The sequence below is a fragment of the Lagopus leucura genome, unplaced genomic scaffold, assembly GCF_019238085.1.
Source record: "Lagopus leucura isolate 7727_CA_CO unplaced genomic scaffold, USGS_WTPT01 Super-Scaffold_100076, whole genome shotgun sequence".
NCBI classification, from domain to species: domain Eukaryota; kingdom Metazoa; phylum Chordata; class Aves; order Galliformes; family Phasianidae; genus Lagopus; species Lagopus leucura.
In genome coordinates, this window is record NW_024962316.1 from 830,784 (window position 1) to 851,259 (window position 20,476).

General features: G+C 54.2%; 2 protein-coding genes across 8 annotated transcripts in view; both read left to right on the plus strand.

The window, feature by feature from the left end:
* The window catches only part of INSR (insulin receptor), a 38,538-nt gene extending 30,777 nt beyond the window's left edge, over window positions 1–7,761 (plus strand). Inside the window, exons 16-21 of the mRNA XM_042887265.1 lie at window positions 148–377; window positions 708–818; window positions 896–1,055; window positions 1,710–1,839; window positions 2,040–2,174; window positions 3,426–7,761. Coding sequence (XP_042743199.1) covers window positions 148–377; window positions 708–818; window positions 896–1,055; window positions 1,710–1,839; window positions 2,040–2,174; window positions 3,426–3,780 — 1,121 coding nt within the window. The 3' untranslated portion in view covers window positions 3,781–7,761. The remainder of the gene's footprint in view (window positions 1–147; window positions 378–707; window positions 819–895; window positions 1,056–1,709; window positions 1,840–2,039; window positions 2,175–3,425) is intronic.
* Window positions 7,762–9,828: 2,067 nt separating this feature from the next.
* ARHGEF18 (Rho/Rac guanine nucleotide exchange factor 18) overlaps window positions 9,829–20,476 on the plus strand; it is a 42,026-nt gene continuing 31,378 nt past the window's right edge. For 5 of the 7 annotated variants that reach the window (XM_042887257.1, XM_042887262.1, XM_042887258.1 and 2 more), the window contains exons 1-10: window positions 10,784–10,954; window positions 14,692–14,828; window positions 15,195–15,658; window positions 17,239–17,449; window positions 17,641–17,752; window positions 18,198–18,255; window positions 18,474–18,518; window positions 18,759–18,839; window positions 19,204–19,309; window positions 19,420–19,588. In XM_042887257.1, coding sequence (XP_042743191.1) covers window positions 10,879–10,954; window positions 14,692–14,828; window positions 15,195–15,658; window positions 17,239–17,449; window positions 17,641–17,752; window positions 18,198–18,255; window positions 18,474–18,518; window positions 18,759–18,839; window positions 19,204–19,309; window positions 19,420–19,588 — 1,459 coding nt within the window. In that variant the 5' untranslated portion in view covers window positions 10,784–10,878. Of the gene's footprint in view, window positions 9,978–10,783; window positions 10,955–14,691; window positions 14,829–15,194; window positions 15,659–17,238; window positions 17,450–17,640; window positions 17,753–18,197; window positions 18,256–18,473; window positions 18,519–18,758; window positions 18,840–19,203; window positions 19,310–19,419; window positions 19,589–20,476 lie in introns of those variants that run through there. The other 2 variants (XM_042887264.1, XM_042887263.1) reach the window with 2 other exon arrangements.

The window sequence follows — 20,476 nt, forward strand, 5'->3', positions numbered from 1 at the left end:
TAAGAGCAAGGAGGGCTTCTGGGCCTTATTCAAGGTGGGGTTCTTATGGCTGCCTTTTGAAGCCCAGACCTCCATGCCCTGCAGCGGTGCTGCTGCAGCAAAGTCTTTTGAAGGGCTCTTGCTCAACCCGTCCGTGTCTCTCGGCAGTGTATGTTCCTGATGAGTGGGAGGTCCCACGGGAGAAGATCGCTCTGCTCCGTGAGCTGGGCCAGGGCTCGTTTGGAATGGTGTACGAGGGCATTGCCAAGGACATCGTGAAGGGAGAGCTGGAGACCCGCGTGGCTGTGAAAACGGTGAACGAGTCGGCCAGCCTGCGGGAGCGCATCGAGTTCCTCAACGAAGCCTCTGTGATGAAAGGCTTCAGCTGCCATCACGTGGTAAGCGTCGCCGGCGGCTCTGATGGTGGCAAGTGAGAGCCCCATCCTTTAATATTCCTTCAATGCTTTGAAAGCTTGACTTTCCAGTAACAAAAGCAGCCTTTCTGCAGAAGCAATTGATGAAGAGAGCTGGGATTTTCCATGTCTGATTTTATAAAGCACACCAACCTCTTTGCATCATTTCCCTTTGCCCTGTCAGAAGTGCAGGCAGAGCCGTGGGTGCTGCTGCAGGCTCTTCTGCACGCTGGCTTTGTTCTCACCCCTGTTCTCACAGCTGGGCTCTGCCCCCTGTGCTCTTACACAGCCCTGGCAGAACTTCTTTGCTCTCAGGTTCGCCTCCTCGGGGTGGTCTCCAAGGGCCAACCCACGCTGGTGGTCATGGAGTTGATGGCACATGGGGACTTGAAAAGCTACCTGCGCTCTCTGAGACCCGACGCTGAGGTACGGACGGGGAGAGGCGGTGTGCTGTGGCACAGAGCAGCTCGGTTGGTGCTTTAACGCTGCCGTGTTTGTTGTAGAATAACCCTGGTCGTCCACCACCAACACTGAGAGAAATGATCCAGATGGCTGCGGAGATCGCCGACGGCATGGCCTATCTGAATGCCAAAAAGTTTGTTCACAGAGATCTGGCAGCTCGGAACTGCATGGTTGCAGAGGACTTCACTGTAAAAATTGGAGGTATTCAGATCGCGGTCAGCAGACAATTCTGTGCGTTGTATCTGTGATGTGTGTGAAGCCCAGGCCCAATCCTTGCAGGTATCCAAGGCCACGGATGGGCCTCGGGCAGCCTGAGCTGCTGGGGGACACGGAGCCCATGGCAGGGGTGGGACTGGATGACCTTTAAGGTCCCTTCTGACCTGAGCCGTTCTGTGACCAGCCTTTTGAAAGTCATTTTTCTTCCACAAGAGCCAGTTTTTAACTGAAACCCATCTAGAATAAGTAAATATAAAATCCAAAAATAAATGAAAACCCGACAACTTGGTGGTTTTTCAGACCTCTTTGGACATAAAGCCAAAGCAGTGGGATTATGGGCAAAAAGAACTCAGCTTAATTCAAAGGGATGAATAAAAATGGTGTTTAGAATAGAATCTGTCACTGAAAATTGTAACTTTGGAGCCTCTGTCACAGCTCTGTAGTAATTCATAAAGGGAAGATTGTAGGGAAGAGGAGTTTTGAGTGTTAATGACAGGGTGAGCAGTGATGGCAAGTTGCATAGGAGCCCTGCTGGGAGTGTGGCAGTGGCCTGGTGCCCAAGGAAGGCATCAAGAGGTGTTGTACAGTGGAAGCAGCATGGAAGGAGAGGCATGAACACAGCCCCATTGCTTTTGTCAGACTTCGGCATGACCAGGGATATCTACGAGACGGATTATTACCGAAAGGGCGGCAAAGGGCTTCTGCCTGTGCGCTGGATGGCGCCCGAGTCGCTGAAGGACGGCGTGTTCACAACGTACTCAGACGTGTGGTGAGTTGTGCTCAGCGACCCCAGGTGGATCCTGGGTGGGAGGTTCACTGTTCTGACGCACGTGGTGCAGGCAGAACACGGCCTTGTTCTGAAACCCTTTTCTTAAAATGCAGTAATTCTTGAAGATGTGTGTTGTCCAAAACAGGACTCAGCGTGGATCTCTGGGATGTTTCTCACCGGGAGTCTTGTTTCTTTCTTAGGTCATTTGGGGTTGTCCTGTGGGAGATCAGCAGCTTAGCAGAGCAGCCGTACCAGGGACTCTCGAACGAACAGGTGCTGAAGTTTGTGATGGATGGAGGATACCTGGATCAGCCGGACAACTGCCCGGAGAGGCTGTAAGTAGCGGAGCAGCGCCGGTCAGCAGAGCTGCATGCTGTGGGAAAAGCGTGGGCAACACAGGCAGCCCCACAGATGGCATTTCTGACCCACCTCTCTCCTGGGGAGAAACAAAGCAGAATTTAGTGAGCCACCTCTCACAGACATTAATTAGAGCATCCTTAGTGAGACCAGCCCTTGATGCTGCAAGGGGAAATCAAACCAGCCTGGGGCCTACAGTGAGTGCAGACTGGAGAAAGTGAAACTCAAAGCACAGGAAAAGCTTAGAATGCAAGTAAGCATTGCATCAATAGCCCTAAAAGAGGACACTGTCTAAAGACAGAGTGCAAAGCTCCTCCCAGAGGGGATGGCAGCCTGGAGCAGGCGTTCTGATGAATGGGGTTGGGGTTCCTGTCCCCCACTGCTTGTGATGTCCAGTGTCCGTGGGCTGGCGGTGACTGCGTCCCCCAGCCGTACCCAGATGCTCCCTGAGCTGCTGCTGTTGAAGCGTTTAAAAAGAAATCCTGTTGGTAAGTGTTCAGGGTGTTGGGACTGAAGGCTGTAAGGAGCCTCTGGAGCAGTGTGCAGAGTGATGGGAAGGAGCCCTGGCTGGGAAAGGGAATGCCAATAGTAGCTCCCTGTTCCCAGCAGCCTCTTACACACCCCACTGCTGGCCAAAGCAGCGCTCCCAGACTCAAAAATAAACATGTTTTGTGAGTACCTTTATGAAAAAAGCCTGCTGTCCTGGGGACTCGTCTCTCCTGCCTGGTGCAAACTCCAGTTTGAAACTTTTTTTGTACCTAGGAGATCTGTAAGTTTGTTCTTTGTGATACGGTAACACATGACCTCTTGCTGCAGCCTTTCTCTTGGGTTTGTTGTTCACAGGGCCTCTGTCCTCTGCACAGCTTCCTCTTTTCCGTGTGGCTGTAGAAACTTTCAGGCTGTGTTAAGATTGAATGAATTAAAAACTGTGAGATGGCTCTAAGAGTGCACACACACACATGGAGTGCACGAACTGCAGCCCTGTACCGTTTGGAAGCTGAGTCAGGAACAGTGGAAGGGATTGGAAGGAATTTTTAATCTAGACAGAAAGAGAGAAAAAACAGGGAGAGGACGAATGGAATTTTCCAATGGAGATGGGAAACAGAGCCGAGGCCTCGGCTGGAGTGGGATTGAGGGGTCGGGGAGCAGCAGAGCAGCCCTGCTCTGTGTGTTTCTGCCAGTCGTGGAATTGTTTCTTCCAATGCCCGACTCTTGTTTGCCCTCACCAGGCACAACCTGATGCAGATGTGCTGGCAGTACAACCCCAAGATGCGCCCCACCTTCATTGAGGTCATTGAGATGCTGAAGGAGGATTTGCACCCCAGCTTCCAAGAGGTTTCCTTCTTCTACAGCGAGGAGAACAAACCTCTGGAAACAGAGGAGTATGAGATGGACTTCGAGAACATGGAGAGCATCCCCCTCGACCCCTCCTCGTACACACAGAGGGACAAAGCCCTGGGGAGGGACAACGGGCCCTCCATGGCCCTCAAGGGGAACTACGAGGAGCACATACCTTACACTCACATGAACGGTGGCAAGAAGAACGGGCGGATCCTCTCCATGCCCAGGTCGAGTCCTTCCTAACGCCTCCCTTGGCCCAAGGGTTGTGTCTGCTTTTCTCCCCTCCACAGATCTCAGGACTCTTTGTTACTGCTGCCGCAGTGTATGACACACATCTACAGACTCTTCAGATTTTTAATCATCTTATGATTAATACTTTTTTTTTTTTTCCCTTTTTTTGCCAAGTTGACTGGTTGTCAGTGGACTTATCTGTGAACATAAATGGAAGAGGTTTCCATGGCTGCTCTCCTTTCTGTAACCATGGTTTCAAAACAGGAAGCGACCGTGTCAGTTCAACTGAAGGAGGAGCATCTGCGTTTGCCAACAACAGCCGTGAAATTTGCCGCTCTCTGAGCTGCGGTGTAACGGTGTGGAACAAACCTCAGCGGGGCAGCAACGGCCCCAGGAGAATTCCAGGCTTCAGGCATCCTCGTCACTACAGCCGAAGGTTCGACACCGCGGTCGGACGCGCCAGATCCTCAGATTGACCAAGAGCTGCTGCTTTCGTACTTTTTCCGTGGGTTAAAGCCCAGGGGTGCGTGCGTGTGCGTGCGTGTGTGCAGTATACATACGTGGGGTGTATATGTATAGCAAAATATACACTTCTGGTTTTTGTACATAAGTTTTGTATGTTCTCACGGAAGCTTTCCTCTTCTCGGAAGCGTGTACTTCTCTTTCTCCCGTTTCCCTGGAGTGACCGAATCCTACACAGATTATTTTTATACTGAGGACTCTTGGGAGTAGGTTTTCTCTCATTAATAAATGAGGAAAATATGCTGAGAGCCAAAGGAGCAGAAATCTGAGATTTATGGGTCCTTTCAAGACCAAACGAAGGAGGAGTCCCCAGACCTGAGAAACCGTTTTCTGTCCTTACAGCATCGAGTATATATATTGTTTGTTGTAACATATTTAAAATGTCTTTAGTTTAAATTTTAACTTCATATAAATTATTGACTGTTTATGGTCCTTTCGAGGAGGGGAGAGTTCGGGGACTGTTTGGTCTTAAAGTGGTCCAAAGATTTCAGAAGGAACTAATTTTAGCCGGTTACCCTTTTAGGAGCTCTGAAGTACATGTTAGGTTTATACTTGACAAGGCTTTGTAAAACACTTTCAAGATTTATACAGTGCAGCGCATCGGCGCAGCGCTGCGGAGCGGTGGTGGCTCTGGTTGGGCTGTGGGGCGCCGCCGTGCACTGCTGCTGCTGCTGCTGCTGCTGCTGCTGCTGCTGCTGCTTCACCTCGCTGCCCTCGTGCCTCCCGGGGCGCTGTGCCAGAGCTGGGGGGCTGCAGGAGACGTGGATGCGGAGAGTGGGGGAGAGTGGGGGCCCTGCATGGAGCGGGGCCTGGATGGGACCCGGCCCGCCCCCCCCCCCCCCCGGCTACACGTTTCCCCAGCCGTGTGTTGGTGGGGAACGTCGACTTTGGTCCGTATGGACCGAGCTTTGTTCTGCTGCTGCTTGCATGAAGGCTGATAAGCACAAAGCGTCGGAAAATCGAAACACGTCTCACTCCGATGAGGGAGCAGGGAGATGCTGAGAGCGAAATGCAAAGGTTACCAGCAGGGAGCCCAGAGCCCCACTGTGCCAGCAGGACGCCGTGGGGTTGGGGCACTGCGAGCAGCCGTGTGTGGGGGAGCCTCTGCTTTCCAAAGGCCTCGTTTACATTTCTTCTGCTTTACCATGTAGTCACTGTTACCCAGCAGCTCTGTGCTACACTGCAGGAAAGAAGACATATTCTCACACTTTTCTAAGGAAGAGAAGTTTTTCTTACTAGAATTTTTTTATTTATTTTAATATATAGAACACTGTAAAAAAAAAAAAAAAAAAAAAAAAAAAAAAGCTAAATCAATTTGCTGAAGAAAACATGCAGAATCTGTAAATTTGTATCCGTGAAATTGGGGCAGGTGGGTCGGTGGGGTCGTTTTGTCCTGTTGTGGTGCAGTCTACCTCAGTGTTTCTTAAGGATATTTTTAATACTGCGCACCTCAAAACCTGTTCTGATGTTGTGGGCTGGACCTGTTGAGGGTCGGCGAAACCAGTATCAGCTGATCCCAATTCTGGGGCCGGAAGGGAGCGGATGGAGCAGCTCCATCACTGCTGATCGCTGTTGTTAGTCGTAGTGACCAAAGGAAACTGCTTCCAGCTCCGAATGCGCAGCAGCAAATTTGGATCTGATACTCTGCTATCATCTTAGTTCTGTTGTGATTGGAAAAGAAAACAAACACGAAAACAGACCCATTGAAATGGACGTTGTGAACAGAGGGGCAGGCGGCGGCCGCCTGCAGTGAGCCCTCCCCGCTGTTCTGGCATCTTAAACTGCAGTGGCTGTAACTGCAGGAATAGAGCACTGTTTGCACCAGGCCTGTGCTGGCTCTGGCTCCGCAGCTCGGCTGATGCCTGTTGGCTCTGTGGGCACACGCAGTGCTGCAGTCGCCCGGTGTGGGGCTGTGCGTTGGGCCTTGCAGTCGTCCTCACTGAGAGCAGCAGTGGTTGGACCCAGCGCTGTGCACGGCAGCCCCACTGCTGTCCTTCCTGCGTTGCTCCTGGCCAGGAGCGGTGTGGGGCAGCCAAGGGAGGATATCCTCAGCCGCAGCACTCCGCCCTGATGGAAACTAACAGCCCCAACTGCCACTCGTTGGCTGTAAAAGATGATGCTCAGCTGCGGGATTAGGAAGAGCAAAGGAACATCATAGAGCCCAGCTTGGAGTTCGGGAAAACCCTCTGCAACCAGCTGCCACGTGAGGCCCTCCCTGCAGGGCAGCTCAGCATGGTGCAGGGTGCTCCCTGCCTGCAGGGCTGCTGTCCCAGCACAGAGCTGCACGCACTGGGGAGCAGCCGCAGCCCTGTGGGAGCTGCAAGAGGTGCCCCGAGCAGCCGCAGCATCGCGGCTTTCAAAGCCCGCAGAGCAGGAAGCCACGGCACTGCTTTGCTGTGTGCTGTCAGCAGGTGTTGTTGTGGGGGCTGGAGAGGTCCCAGAAACATTTGTTCCATTCACTGCCCGCCTCCCAGACGCCTCTTGCAAACCCGGTTCTTCTCTTGCCGTACAGTGCAGCATTGCAAAGCTTGTCTGCGAGGCTAAAAGCCCAGCGTGGCTGCTTGTAAATACTGATTGTGTTGTAAAATAGAAGAGCTCATTGTGTGATATTGCAAACTGTGTGCCAGCTCTGGGTGGGGAAACGTGGTAGGAAATAGACCAAGCTGCAAGGAGGGCGTGCTGTGCTGTGTGCATAGGGAAGAGGCTGCTCGATGGTTGCTGTAGGGTACTTGAAATTGGTGGGTAGTAGATCTCTTTCCTCCTAAATCTGTATTATAGTAATGGGGCACTTTGCTTAATTTTACTTTTGTTGCGTTTAATGTTGGTATCTCTTTGGAAAATGTTGCTTACTGTGTTACTGACTGAAGAGTGATGAAGGAGAATGGCAAAGAGGAGCAGGAAGGGGCTGTGGCAGTTACCCCCAAGCCCCCATGGTAGGGGTGGCAGAGAGCCCATGGGTTCCCTGAACATCCTGCGATGCGGATCCGGACCCTGAGGTCCTCCAGGGCTGTCAGTGCCAGCAGTGACACCCAATAGTGAGCCTGGCCCCTCGCAGAGAGGAGGATGCATTGTGCCCCAGCACCCCGCTGTGCGCCGGGGGAAGGGGCTCTCGGATGGGTTGGAAGCGACTTCAGAAGTATGTGAAATTCAAAGCAGGATTCGTTCAGCATCCGTATGAACTGAATTAATTTGGCCTTTTTATCAGCTTCTGCTTGCTCTGCGGTGGCTCCGCTCAGACGGACGTGTGGAGGAATGGGACTTTTCAATGCAATTTGGGAGCTGCCGGTTTTACCAGATCTGCTGTCGTTCAGTGTGCATTTCTTTTTACAGTTAAATTGCTTGTCCTTCTCAAAAGTAAGCACTTACTCTTGCAGGTTCAGCAAAATAACTGCAGCACAATGCAAGTGATAGGGGGACGGGTCGAGAAATGACTTTTAAAATCTTGTATAATAAAGTTAGTATCAACTCCTACAGCATGGTCACGTTTTTTGCCTACGCGCAGGGCTGCAGCACAGGGTGGGGGCTCAGCAAAGCTCTGCAGACCCCCTGACGGCTGTGCAGCACTGGGTGGGTTTGCAGCCCCAGCGCTGGCGCTCATTGAGCTCTGTGTTGCCCAGCATTCTGAGCCGGGCCTCTTCCCAAAGCCTCCAAACTGTCCCTGAAAGTCTCTTCAAACCACCGTTGTTTCCAAACGCTTCTCCCATCACCTGCAAAGCAGCCGCTGACGACTCTCAGGCTGTTTGAAAAAGGTGAGCCGTGATGAAAACGCCGCATTTTGGTGTTGTTTGCAAAGTGCTGTTGTTTGTGGGGGGGCGGAGTCCAACACAGCCGAAAGCGAGCTCTGATCTGCCTGCAGCGCCCTGAGTGCTGTGGCAGAGCTTCGCTGTGCTGCTCCCACCTTCCCCACCGCCCATCTGAGCTCACAGCATGCAGACTGTATTGCAGATCGCATTGCAGACCCGTCTTGTATGAAATAAAGGATCAAATGTGCCGCGATTAAAAAGAAAAACAGAAAAAACCCTCAAAGCCTCCCCTTTATTTTATCGCTTTCGTATGTAAGAGCCAAGCAGTGACGTGCACAGAAAATAACATTGAGTATGAAGAGAACACCCTTGCTGTGTGACAGAATGTTGAGCAATTGACGGTTTATATTAAAATTCTGAATAAATTATCCAAGAATAACTTCCATTTGGTTTCCGCTGTCTCTGCAGCAACAAAGGCTGCTTTACCACAGGGAAAGCTCTGAGTTCCTAGCTCAGAGCATGCAATGCTTTCGGCTACAAAATGAGTGGTGTAAGGCCCAAAGAGCCACGGGGCTCAGCTCAGGGCTCAGCTTGGGGCTCAGAGGCTCCCCATCCCGTGCTATGAATTGCCAGTGTGAGCAACGTGACGCAGTCCTTGTGAAGAACGCTCCTTCTTTTGAGAGGTGGTGGCCACCCCCGATGGCACTCCCCACCCCGGTTGGTCTGCGGTGAATTCCAGCGCTGTGATGTGCAGTGATGTCCATCAGCAGAGATTGTGCAGAGCTGATGCCACCTAGTGCTGCCGTGCATCCAGCCGTGGCGCTGGATGGGGCCGAGTGCAGCCTCTGAGCCCATCTGGAGTTCTGTCATTGCAAGAGCGATGAGAAAGGAGCATACTCGGAAATGTCTGGGAATTGCATCTCCAGACACAGGCTTGCTCTCAGGGGATGCAAACAAAGCGTGGCCTTGGTGTCGCAGAGGTCTGCAGGCGGCGATGCGGGCGGGCGCTGATGTCTGTGTCCCTCATCGCTCCTCCAGGTGCGCCGCTTCACTCAGCCCCAAACCACGTCTGCCACTGTGGATGGAGGGGATGAGCTCTGATCCTCACTCGGTTGGGGTCACTGCGCTGTCCCTCCCATCGGCCCGGTGTCTGAGCAGCCTTGCTGTGACACATTGTGCTCTTGTGGACTTAGAGAAACGAAACCTTAATTCCTCTTTGCTCTTGTGGTTTCCTGGAGCACGGGGTAATTGCTATCCCAAGCGTTGCCAAAGCTGCGGTCTCTGAGTAATTGGAGTGTGAGCTGATCTTGTTCTGATTAGGGCTTGGCTGAGGCCAGCGTGTGCATGGGGCTGCAGGGAGAGGTGCGTGCGTGGGGCTCAGTGGCACAAAGCGAACGGCCGCCGCCATCATCTCTGTGCTTTGGTTCCTCCCATTGCTTCAGTACCAGGTCAGGGACTGCTGGGCCGGGGTTCTGCCAGCACACAGCCCTGGGAGCCCACGGTGCGAGGAGCCATGGGCACAGCTTGTGCGTGCCGGGCTCACACTGCAGAGCACGCAGAGCACTTCTTCTCCGAACGGAACAGGAAGCCGTTTGCTGCAACCGCAGTCGCCGTGCCCAGCACCGCTCAGCAGCTCCCAGGACCCCGCAGGGGGCGGTTTGGGGTGCACGACTCCGGAAAGGGCGGCCGGACCCCCACGGCCCCATCCCCTGCCATAGGGCCACCATCGAAGGAGCAGCGGTATGGGCGCGGCGGTTTTGTTTGCGCCTTCCGAAAGGGGAAGCGGTGAAGCGGTGCAGCCCGAGGCCCCCGCGAGCCGCCCGGCGGTGTGGATCTTCCTTCCTCAATGAGGGGCTGCTGCCCGCGGTGCACCTGCAGGATCCGGGCTGCGGGGTGCGGCTGTGCTGTGCGGGGACATTGCTGGAGATGCCCGCGGCCCTCAGGGTGAGTTGCTGTCCTCCTCCAGGGTGTGTTGTGTGAGCTCCATCTCAGGGCTGTTGCGCGGCTTCCTCGAGGCTCTGTGCGGAAGCAGCTTCACCCCAGCGCCGGGAGGTTGGGGTTTAACCCATAGGGAGCTCCTGGTTCCCTTTGGGCGGCACTGGGCTCTGAGCCCCCTGTGGCTGTGCCCCCAAGTGATGGGTGGATCCCTGCTATAGCTGCATGGGAGGCGATGCTTTGGGGTTTGCAGCTGGGTGGAGAAATGCTCTTTGCCATCCACCCCTGTGCGACACCACCCCAAAGCAAGCCCCAGAGGCTCTGCCTTGCAAGGCTGCAATCTGCACAGCAGGAGAGAGTCCTGCAGGCCAGCAGCAGCACAAGGGTGAAACCGGGCCCTGTCAGCACAGTGAGGGGTTGGGAGCAGAGCCTGGAGCCAGTTTGTGCTGGGGGAGCTGATGGCAATGGGGCTCAGACACAGCAAAATGGGATTTTGGTGTCTGGGGGCAGATTGGAGTTGGCTCCCACTGGCCTCAGAGTGGCTCCAGATGACAGGGTGGAGCAGGGAGCTCGGGGCAGGTTTGGGTGCACGTGTTCTGCTTCCACCTGCATCCATCAACCAGCACTCCAGGGCTCTGTGTGCCGTGGGGTCACCAATCCTCAGCCTCCGCCGCAGGAAGTCCCGGAGCTGTCACACAGGTGGGAACGCCGGAGAGCAGGAATTTCTCTCTGGCTGCAGCTCCCATCAGCTGATACTTCTGACAAAACACTTGGCTGCTCCACTCCCCCCTTGGCAGCCCCTGGGCTGCAGCTTGCAGCGCTGCCTTAGACTTGCACCGAGCTCCGCTGTGCTCTGTGCCGTCCTCTCCGGCTCAGGGCTGTCCATACGTGGGGCTCAGGGGGTGCCCCAATGTCGGACTCACTGCTCAACCACTCCTGGCCGTCGTTCTCCAAGCGCTGGAAGAAGCGGTGGTCCTTTAAACGAGGTAACAGCGTGTGTGTGGGGAGAGGGGGCTGAGCCGAGCGGGGCGGAGGGGACAGCAGGGAGCTCGGGGTCCCCCCAGCGCCGGTGCCCACTGCTCCTCTCTGCGGGGACGCTGCTTACGTGTCAGTTTCTGCCGATCCTTCTGCTGCGGATCCTTCTCAAGGCACGTCAATGCCTTTGTGCGCTGGCTAATGGGTTAAATATCAGTCTTCTGGTTTTGTAATAAATACGTTTTGCTGCTGCCAGCGAGCCGGAGGTCCCAGAGCCTTCAGGCAGCTGTCTGCGTGCTGCCGGCCGAGGGCTGAGCCTCGTGTTGTGTGCTCAGTTTGGTGTCCCAGGAGATGTTGGGCAAAACGCTCCTTCAGCCTCAGAATGGGCTGAGGAGCCTTGGGCCAGGTCATGGAGGCTTTTGGGATGGGAAATCCAGTGGTCGTGTGAGCTGGCCTCATTGCTGCACAGAGCTGCAACTTGAAAAGGGAGAGGGGAGAGCCCCAGAACAGGAGATGTCCATGATCCCAGGGGAGCTGGACACTGCCATTCTCACTGCAAACTTTGCCCTAGGCCCAACACTTTTGGGTACGGTTATCTGTGTGGCATTAGAGCTTGAGACACACATCACTGCTTTTCTCTCCAAACTGCCTGGTTTGGAGCAGGAGCAGCCCCCAGCCCTGCACTGGGGCACTCCACACCGTGCTGGGCTCACTGCAAAGGCTCAACCAGGCTCCCTGTGCAAAATACATCAGCCTCAGTGTCCACAAGTACCGACCGCTCTGAGGAGCATCTCCAGCACAGCTGTCTTGAGCTCAATGCGTGGGCAGTACTGTGCCCAGGAGGAGATCGGGGGCTGCGAACCCCTCTCAGCCCTGCTGAGTCCCCCTAGCTGCCTCCCCAGTCGCTTGGCCCCGCGTGCCCGGAGCACCAGGTCCCAAAGGTAGCGATAAGGCTGCTTGCTGTGCAGCCTGCTGCAGCATTGGACAGCTTATCTTCTCCCCTCCTTCAGCCCCGGTCGCATGAGCCAATCCCCACCTCTGCCAGCACACGATGAGCTGGGGCCCGGCGCGGGCAAAGTGCTGCGCTTTATCCGATTTTGGCACAGTGAGCTCAGCACTTCTTTGCAGTTCAACACCCCTCTCGTTCTGATCATCCCGTGGGGCTGTGCTGGGCCAGCGGGGCAGAGCCAGGGGGACCAAATGCTGCTCTGTTCCTATCTGTGATGCCTTCAGAGCTTAGCAGCAGCCTCTATCCCCATTTGCTGGGAAATGCCCGGCTTTGTTCTGCTTTCTTCTTCCTTCTGGACTCAGCTGTTGGGTCCCACTTTCCCAGTGGCACCAAACACCCCAAGACTGCCTCAGACTGCTGCGTGCTGGGGATGCTGGTCGCCACTTCCTTCCTCCCCAGGCAGAAGCCCAGCATCTCCACGTTCTGCAAAGTCCAGCCCAGCACTGCCCCACTCGTGTGCAATGCTTCGTCCCCAGCTCTGCCCTGGGAATTCCTCTGGTGAAGCTGCTCCCTGCAGCAATAACCTTTTATGGTTCCTGGCCAGAGGCGAACTAAGCAACTGCAATACCTAATCTGCTTAATGTTCCCCTACACCAAACAGCGTGTGCTCTTGGAAGTGTCATTTTGTCATCTCATCTCCAGCTTCAGCAGAGGAAACGTGAAGACAGGTGCCTGGCTGTGCCAGGGAGCTGCAGGGCCATTCCCCAAGCACCTTGCGGTAGCAAGATGGAGCAGCATCCTTCCAACAGCCAGGCAGGGCCTTGGGGTGTGCCCTTCCTGCTGGTAGAGGGGTGACCACGTCCATCTCAGACACAGGGATGCTCCCAGCTCCTGTATGCTCCTTCCTTGTTCACCTTGCCATAACCTGATGCTTGAAAATGCGTTCTCCCAAAGAGCCCCTCCACCAGATCCCTGTGCTCCCTGCACGGTGGCAGCCCAGGGTCACCAACGGAGGACCTAAATGCAAGGAGCCAGAATCCAACGTGGCTCTCACACATTGCCTAAAATGGTGTCCCCAGTGCCGCAGCCACGTGCCAGTGCCCAACGGTCCCTGTGCTGCGCTCACTGCCACTGGCTGCAAACCTGATTTATCGTGTGTTGAACAGCAGTGTCTGAAGTGCCTGGGGGGGGGGGGACGGACATGAGCTGTGTGTGGAGCTGTGGGGCGCATCAACTGCAGGGCACATCACAGCCAAAGCCAGAGCTCTGCACGGCACAGGGAATACTTTCCAGGCCTCCGAGGAGCTGACTCTGATCCAGGGACCCACTTCAGAGCTGCAGGATGGAGCCTGGTGTGGAGCCAGCTTTGGCACGGCCGCGACCCACCCTGCAGGAAAACACCCCTTTGTTTCAGCTCAACCCGCAGGGCTCTGGCCTCTGTCAGGCTGAGCACTCACCAGCTCTCACAGCTCCATCTCTGCTTTTCCAGGCCTTGCTCCTCTCTCTGAGGCTGCAAGAGACTGTGACGGCAGGCAGCCTCCTCCTGCTTCCCTCCTTGTGCTTCTAGAGAAGAAACATTTGTCCTCACCCCCTCACACCTCCCCAGCCCTCTGGTTGCTCCCCTTGATCAGCTTACCCCGGTCTCAATCCCAGCCCATTTCTGGATTCAACAGCTTTTGCCACCCACCGATGCCTTTGGCTGCTCAGCTTCCCTGGGGGCTGTGTCAGAACGTGCACTGCTTGGCCAGCACTCTGATTTTTGGTTGCCATCTGAAGAGGGGAAATCAGAAAGTGATGATAATGCTCACTGGGTGACCCTTAACCAGCCTTACAGCTAAGGCACTCTTAATTAAAACAAGGCCTTACTGGGCTGTTTTCTCTGCTGTACAACTTAAAGCCCCTTTAAAGAGCTGCACACGTTTGAACGCACGAACACTGCTTCACACAGAACAGCTGGTGCCTGCAGACCCAAACCTCCAGCTTCTCCCTGGTGCTCGCTGCCTTCTGGGCTCTGGCACCATGCACTCCTTACTTGCAGGCTGCATCATGCAGCATTAAAGCTTGCAGGAGAATGCATGGTTTCTTGTTAGGATCTTCGTCACATTAACATTTTTACAATTCACTTTCCTGCAATACATTGGGTTTCTAGCAGTTTCATGCCTTTCTGTTCCTACTGGATAGATGTGGTCACTCACGACCTCTCGCTGTTTTCCCCACGCTTTCAGCCCTGCACTGCAGCCGGCAGCCTGGCCTCTTTCCACTCCCCTCAGCTGTGTGCATCTCAGAAGAATAAAAGGCCTCCATGAGTCATATGCAATGGTTCAGATGGTGGCGAAGGTTTACACTGTCTCTCGCTGCATAGGAATGTGCTGCAGTCAGCTGGGCGATGTTCTGCGCCGCGCACTGAGGCCAGACCGTGGTTTTGTTTCTCAATGAGCACTGGATGCTGTGCACACACTCAGCTCACACCCACCCAGTGCTGGGAATGTCCACGTGGAGAGGAACGAGCTGCCATCGGGAGAGCCGCGCTTTTCCACTGCTGCAGAGATGTGGCACTTGGGGATGGGGGTCGGAGGCAGGGTGGGGATGGGCCGATGCTTGGGCTTGATCTTAGATGTCTTTTCCAATCTTACTGATTCTATGATTCACTGGTGCCTGAAGTCCTCCCATCCTACCGCCCATGAGTATCCTTGGGAGCACAAGGAACAAGGGGGCAGAGGGCTTTGTCCGATGCCACCCCTCTGTGCAGGGCTGACCCTGGCCATCCCATGGCACACTGTGATCCTCTGTGTCTTGCAGGATCTGACTGCAAGCCGTGCTTACGGGAGCTCGCTGACCGCAGTCCCTCTGCTTTGGAGTACCACAGCCCCAAGCGTTTCCTCCCATCCCTGATTGCTGAGGATGACACCTTGTTCACCAGCATGGCCGAAGAAAAGGCAAGTGTCCTCTTTCCTTCCACTATCACCATGCAGGGCAGCAGCTGGGCTTAGCAAACTGAGGGGTCAGTGTCATATTCAGCAGGGTCTGTGATGGAGTAGGGATGGGAGAAAGGAGTACTGACCCAAGCTAACTAGGGATACAAGGTTATAGTGCTCCTGTTGCTGAGCATTAGTGGGAATGAGGCATGGAGAGGTGTTAGGGTGGAAGCAACCTTCGTAGGTCCCTGGAGCAAGCTCAGCGGGTGGGTATGGGACAGGTCCATGCAGAAGAGCAGCCCCAGCATGGGAAGTGCCCCTTGGCAGGAGGTATGCGAGCATCTCGGATGGACTCTGTGCTCAGGATGAGCCTTTGTGCCTTTGCAGGAGGACTCATCTTCCACAGAGCTGGACGTCCCAGCAGCAGACTTACACAGCAGCACAGAGGATCTCCTCTCAGACTCCGCTCTGCACGGCACAGAGTATTACAAAGACCTGGGGCTTCTGAGCCCACCAGATAACAAAACAGTGCCAGAGATGGCAGCACGGCCAGAAGCTGCCCCCCAGGCTGCATCTGCCATTTGCTTATTGGAGGAGAGATCAGGGGCTCTGGGAAAAATGTCTGTGGATGTTGCCTTTTCCAATCCCATCTCCTGCTCGGTGCGTTATGGTGAGGCCGACTGCCACTTTCTGAACAAAGCTGCCAGCACTGTTGAATGTCCTGCGGAGGAAGATGAAGCTTCGGACCTTCAGGAGGCCTCGGAGTCCTTCCCCACGTTGGTGAGATCCATGTCTACCTCTAGGAGGCACAGCTGGGAGAGCCCCTTGTCACCTGTGGACTGCAAGCGCAGGTAACAGCCCATGAGGGGACATTTGGTGCATACCACAGGATGGTGCTGCCTGAGGTGGAGTTAGAGCACTGCTGCTGCGTGATTTCAGAGACAGAGATTGTGCAGCAGGGAGCTTTTATATCTCTTGGCAATAGGAAAATCTCTTGTCCTGGTCTTGGGCCCAGGACCTCCCTTCTGGGAAGAGCTTGTTTCTGGCTGGAGGGGACTCCTGAACAGCACAGCTGCCCTGATAGCCTTCAGCCTCTGGCTCAGAGGGATCTTTGCTCACTCCAGTAGATAAAGAGAGGCAGCACCTTTCTCTTCTTATCATAGAATCATAGAATGGCTTTGGTCAGAGGGGACCTTAAGTATCATCTGGATCCAACCATGTGCCGTGTGCTGGTTGTATCCCACCAGATCAGGCTGCCCAGGGCCCCATCCAGCCTGGCCCTGAACACCTCCAGGAATGGGGCACACACAGCTCTCTGTGCATCCTGTGCCAGGGCCTCACCATTCTGTCCCCCTGCCCTCCATGGCTGCAGAAGAGGGTGAATGCGTGTCCTGATGCTGAGCTGGGAGTGGTTTCCAGGCCTGGTATCACTGCCGTGCTCCATGCCTGCAGTGTTCTGCTTTGGGTTCCTGCATGCACGTTCACCCTGCTGACAAATATATTGATCCTTCTGCTGGCTGGGAGCTAGGTGCAAGCCAGCAATGACTATTTATATCTCTCCTCTTTATAAGGTACCCTAAAATTATCTCAGCCCAAAATCTTGGCAGTCCTTTATCAAGCTCTGTCTTTGGTTCTCAGACCCACTGTTGGGCCATGTGCCGGGGATCATTCACAGTTTACAGAGCAACAGGCACACGAGTAGTGGTGGCACAGAGCGGCCGTCTGCGTCAGTCTCCTCAATCAGTGATGAAGCACGTGTGAGTGGAGGGGCAGGGAAGGGGAACGTGCCCTGCTGTCCTTTAAGCAAGTGCTTCCTGAAGCCTGGCAGTGGGAGCAAAGCAGCAGCGAGCTGCAGGCAGAACCTGCTGCAGAGAGTAAGATTTTCCACCAAGCCCTACCCACCATTCTGTACCTGCACTGCTGGCATTGCAGCAGCATTCGGTGTCCAGGAAGCCGTGGGGTGCTGGGGGGTTGCCCTGCCCCTTGTTTCCCAGAAGAAGGTTTATTTTCCCTTCCTCAAAGCTGGGACCAGAGAGTCAGGATTTACGACATGACTCCACGTTGGTGAGTCGACAAACGACAACATCTGCCATTTCTAAATGCCCACAGTGCACTGCAGCCAGTGGGGCAGCAGCTCTTACAAGGGTGAGACAGCTGTGGAGTCCCAGGAGCTGCTGAACATCCCAGCACGGGACATCCCAGGTGACTGAGGAGCTCATGGACCAGCTGAGGGCAGCCAGACAAAATGCTTTTGTTTTCTCGGTGTCCAAGCTGACTCTTCCCGGCATTCCCCCTCCCATACGCTTGCTGTGGTGGCCCTCCTTGGCTTATCTGTAGGCCTTTTAGGACTGCCAGGACACGGCAGGGCTGTGCTGTGCCTGTCACTATGGGATGGCCTTCTAAGCTGGCTTCTTACTCTCTGCTGATTTAGGTTCAGCTTGGATACCACAGAGAGAGGCAGTGATCCAGAGCAGGAGGAGGCGGAGAAAGGGAGCGGGTCCTGCGCACAGCCTCGTGTGTCCCTGCAGCTGCCCGGGGGGAAGCAGGGAGCCTGGAGCAGCAGTGCGGGCAGCATGGTGATCAAAGTGCAGATAGAGCCACTGCGACCCGGCGGCACGGCCAGCCTGGGCTCAGGGGAGGCGGTGAGTGTGCGAGGGGGTGCAGCGCTGCTGGGTGGGCACACAGGGTGGGGGGCTGTGGGAAGGCAGGGGTGACTGCTGGCACTTGGCATCGGAGCCCCATTCCCTGCCTTGCACCTTGCCGGCTGTGCCCTTATGGAAGCTCTCTTGGTGCACAAAGGACCAAAGATGTCCGTGACTTTTTACTACTCTAGGAACGTGTCGGTGATGGGAAGAGACTGAGGCCACTGTCCATCCCTTCAGCCTGCAAGGCTGCCTCCCCCCAGGCGCCCTGTGGTTTCAACACTTCTCTTTCAGCCATGGAAGGTTTGTACAGACCACACGAATAGCTTCCAATGAATTCAGCTTATCTGTGATTGAGTTATAAAACCAGAGATGCAGCCTCTGCAAGTCTAGACAGCCTCTGCCCTTCTCTTCCATGTGGTCCCCAGAAGCACCCAGATGAAGTCAAGCTGACTTGGAGTCTGATCTCAGTTCAGAGCAGTCTAAGCACAGATATGTCCCCAGTGACTCATTGCCATGTATTGGTCATTCCCCACTTACACAAGTCAATGACAGTATCCTAGGAACGAATGTAGAGAATTGTCCAGAAATAAGTGGAAGAAAAGCCATGCAGGGAGGCTGGAGGGTCTCTGGGTGGTGCCAGCCCCCATCACCTAGCTGCAAGCAGGAATTCAGTGTAATGCAGACTGGAGAAGGAAGGTGTGATACAGAAAACCAGGGTGTCTGCTGAGAGTGTTTTCTGTTCCAGGTGTTGAACCCCCTGCTCTGGAGATGCTGGAGAAGGACCATGTGTCCCCAGACCAAGTGTAGGTATTGTCAGTCCTGGCTGTTTTGAGATGACAGATTTTTGTGTGCATCTGAGCTACTGGAGATCCATCAACAAGCCATAAGGAAGATCCCACTCTATGCTGGGCACAGCTCAGTAGCTGGTTGTAGAACAGTGCTTGATTCTTTGTGGGATGCAGAATTCCTTTGCAAGGAAATTTTCTAATTTTTTGCTTTTCTTCTGCTCTATCCCTCATAGGCTAATAGTACAGCAGGTTCTTCAGGAGCTGAAACAGTATCACGGGTGAGTGTGTCTGGTAGAGAGATCTGGGCAGGGAGGTCACTGTTCTACCTGGGATCTACCCTCAGATGAGGTGCAGAGCCCAGTGGTCAAGCAGGGAGGGTACCAGAATCACCATATCCTTCCAGTGAAGCCAGGCATGATTTGCATGAATATGCAAATACCTCTTCTGTATCTCTGCCCGTCTCCAAAGATCTGCTCTTGTGTCTTTTGCTGTGTGTCTGATGTCTTCTCCATGAACAGGGCGAAAAAGAGAGCTTGTGTGCAAGAAGGCAGTGATTCTTCCCAGCAGAATCTCACCTGGTTTGAGTTCCTGTCTAACGAGTAAGTGAGGTGGGCAGGAATCCACACGCTTTGCATCCATGGAGCAGACTCTTATTTTTAGTCCCCCTTCATCAAAGCTCTTCTGCTCTACTAATGGTGCACACGGAATATTGGTGTCTGCCACGGCTCAGCCTGGACTGGGGCCCCACTGTGCATGGCTCCAACCAAAACCAGAGCTGGACAGAATACAAAGGCTCATGTCCTTGTTTTCAATAATGATGGATGTTAAACCAGGTCTTCCAGGGGGTGGAGAGCCCAGGGATGGGGTGCTAAGGCAATCCTGATAAACTTCATCAGCGATCTCCTTGAACTGTGCTTGGCCAGTTATCTTCTCCTTAGGTAAGATGGTTTTGGTCTTTTTCAGAAATGAGGACAGTGGAAAGAGTGAGAAAGCAGAGAAAGGCACAAAGGTGATGCGACGCCTGAGTTCCCTGCGGAGCCGTGTCACCGGGTCCTGGCAGAAGGATAAGGTGAGGGAGAGACGCACTGCTCTGCTCTGTGCCAGGGTCCTCCTGCTTGGCTTCACCAACAAACTGTGAGCAGTGCAAGGTGTAACGGAGCTGTTGTTCTCTCCTTCCAGGGTAAGAACAAAGAGCAATCAAAAGAGAAGGAGAAAGAAACAAAGGAGCCAAAAGAGAGTTGGAAAGAGGTCCATCGGCACCAGCTTGTGCCAGGGGTTTTCTCCAGTGCCACCAGCTGCTCGCTGTGTGCCAAACCTCTCAGGAATAAAAGTGGTCTGCAGTGCCTGAGTGAGTATGGCTGTTGCTGCTGCTCTGACCCAGCCTGGCTGTCACCCGCTCCCCATCCCCCCCTTGGCAGGACGCCGATTCCCCGCTTCAGTCAGCCTCATGGGTTTCATGGGTTGCTTCACTTTTCTGCCTGGCTCCATTCACCCACCCTGCTGCTTGGCCTGGCTTGGTTATTCTCCAGTCTAAACGATCACTAAATCCTGCTGGGCGATATTTTATCCTTGTTATCTTTGGCCACCTGATCATTTCCTACCCCTTTACCCAAAGGAGGCTTCTAGGTCAACTTTAACAAGCTGTTTTTTCACAAAGCTCTATTTTGCCCCTGCTGCCTGGGTGAAGCTGCTTTCTAGGCTTTTTTAACTAATGCAGTGATGAGACAGCTCAGCACCTACCCTGGGTTTGTGCATAAGGATTCCTGGAGCACCCAAGCCCTTCACAACTAACACAGCAGTTCAGTTGGGACCCCCGGGATCCGCATGGATGCTGCTTTTCAGATGCATGCAGTGCACAAGAATGGCAGCTGTGCCTTTGCAGGCACGCATAGGAAAATGTCTTCTCACTGCTTTTCCTTGGGCCTTTCTGCACGGCGTTGGCTGATAGACAAACTCTGTCCTCAGGGCACTGAAGAACATTTTAATTCCTAAGGGGTTGCCTGTGGGTAGATTAAATCTTTTGGAAATGAGAGAATTGCTCTCTTTCTCCACCCTGTATCCTCCAGTAATTCTCACGCTCAAGTGAAGAACTCTCAGAGGCTCTTAAGGTCAGTACAACCTTCCTGGGGCAGAAGCTCTGGCTGCCCTTGGGCACGTGTTGTGAGAAACTCTCCCTCCAGGGCAGAGGAGAACTGAAAAGGACCACGGGCCATTAGTGAACATTTTAGAGGCATCA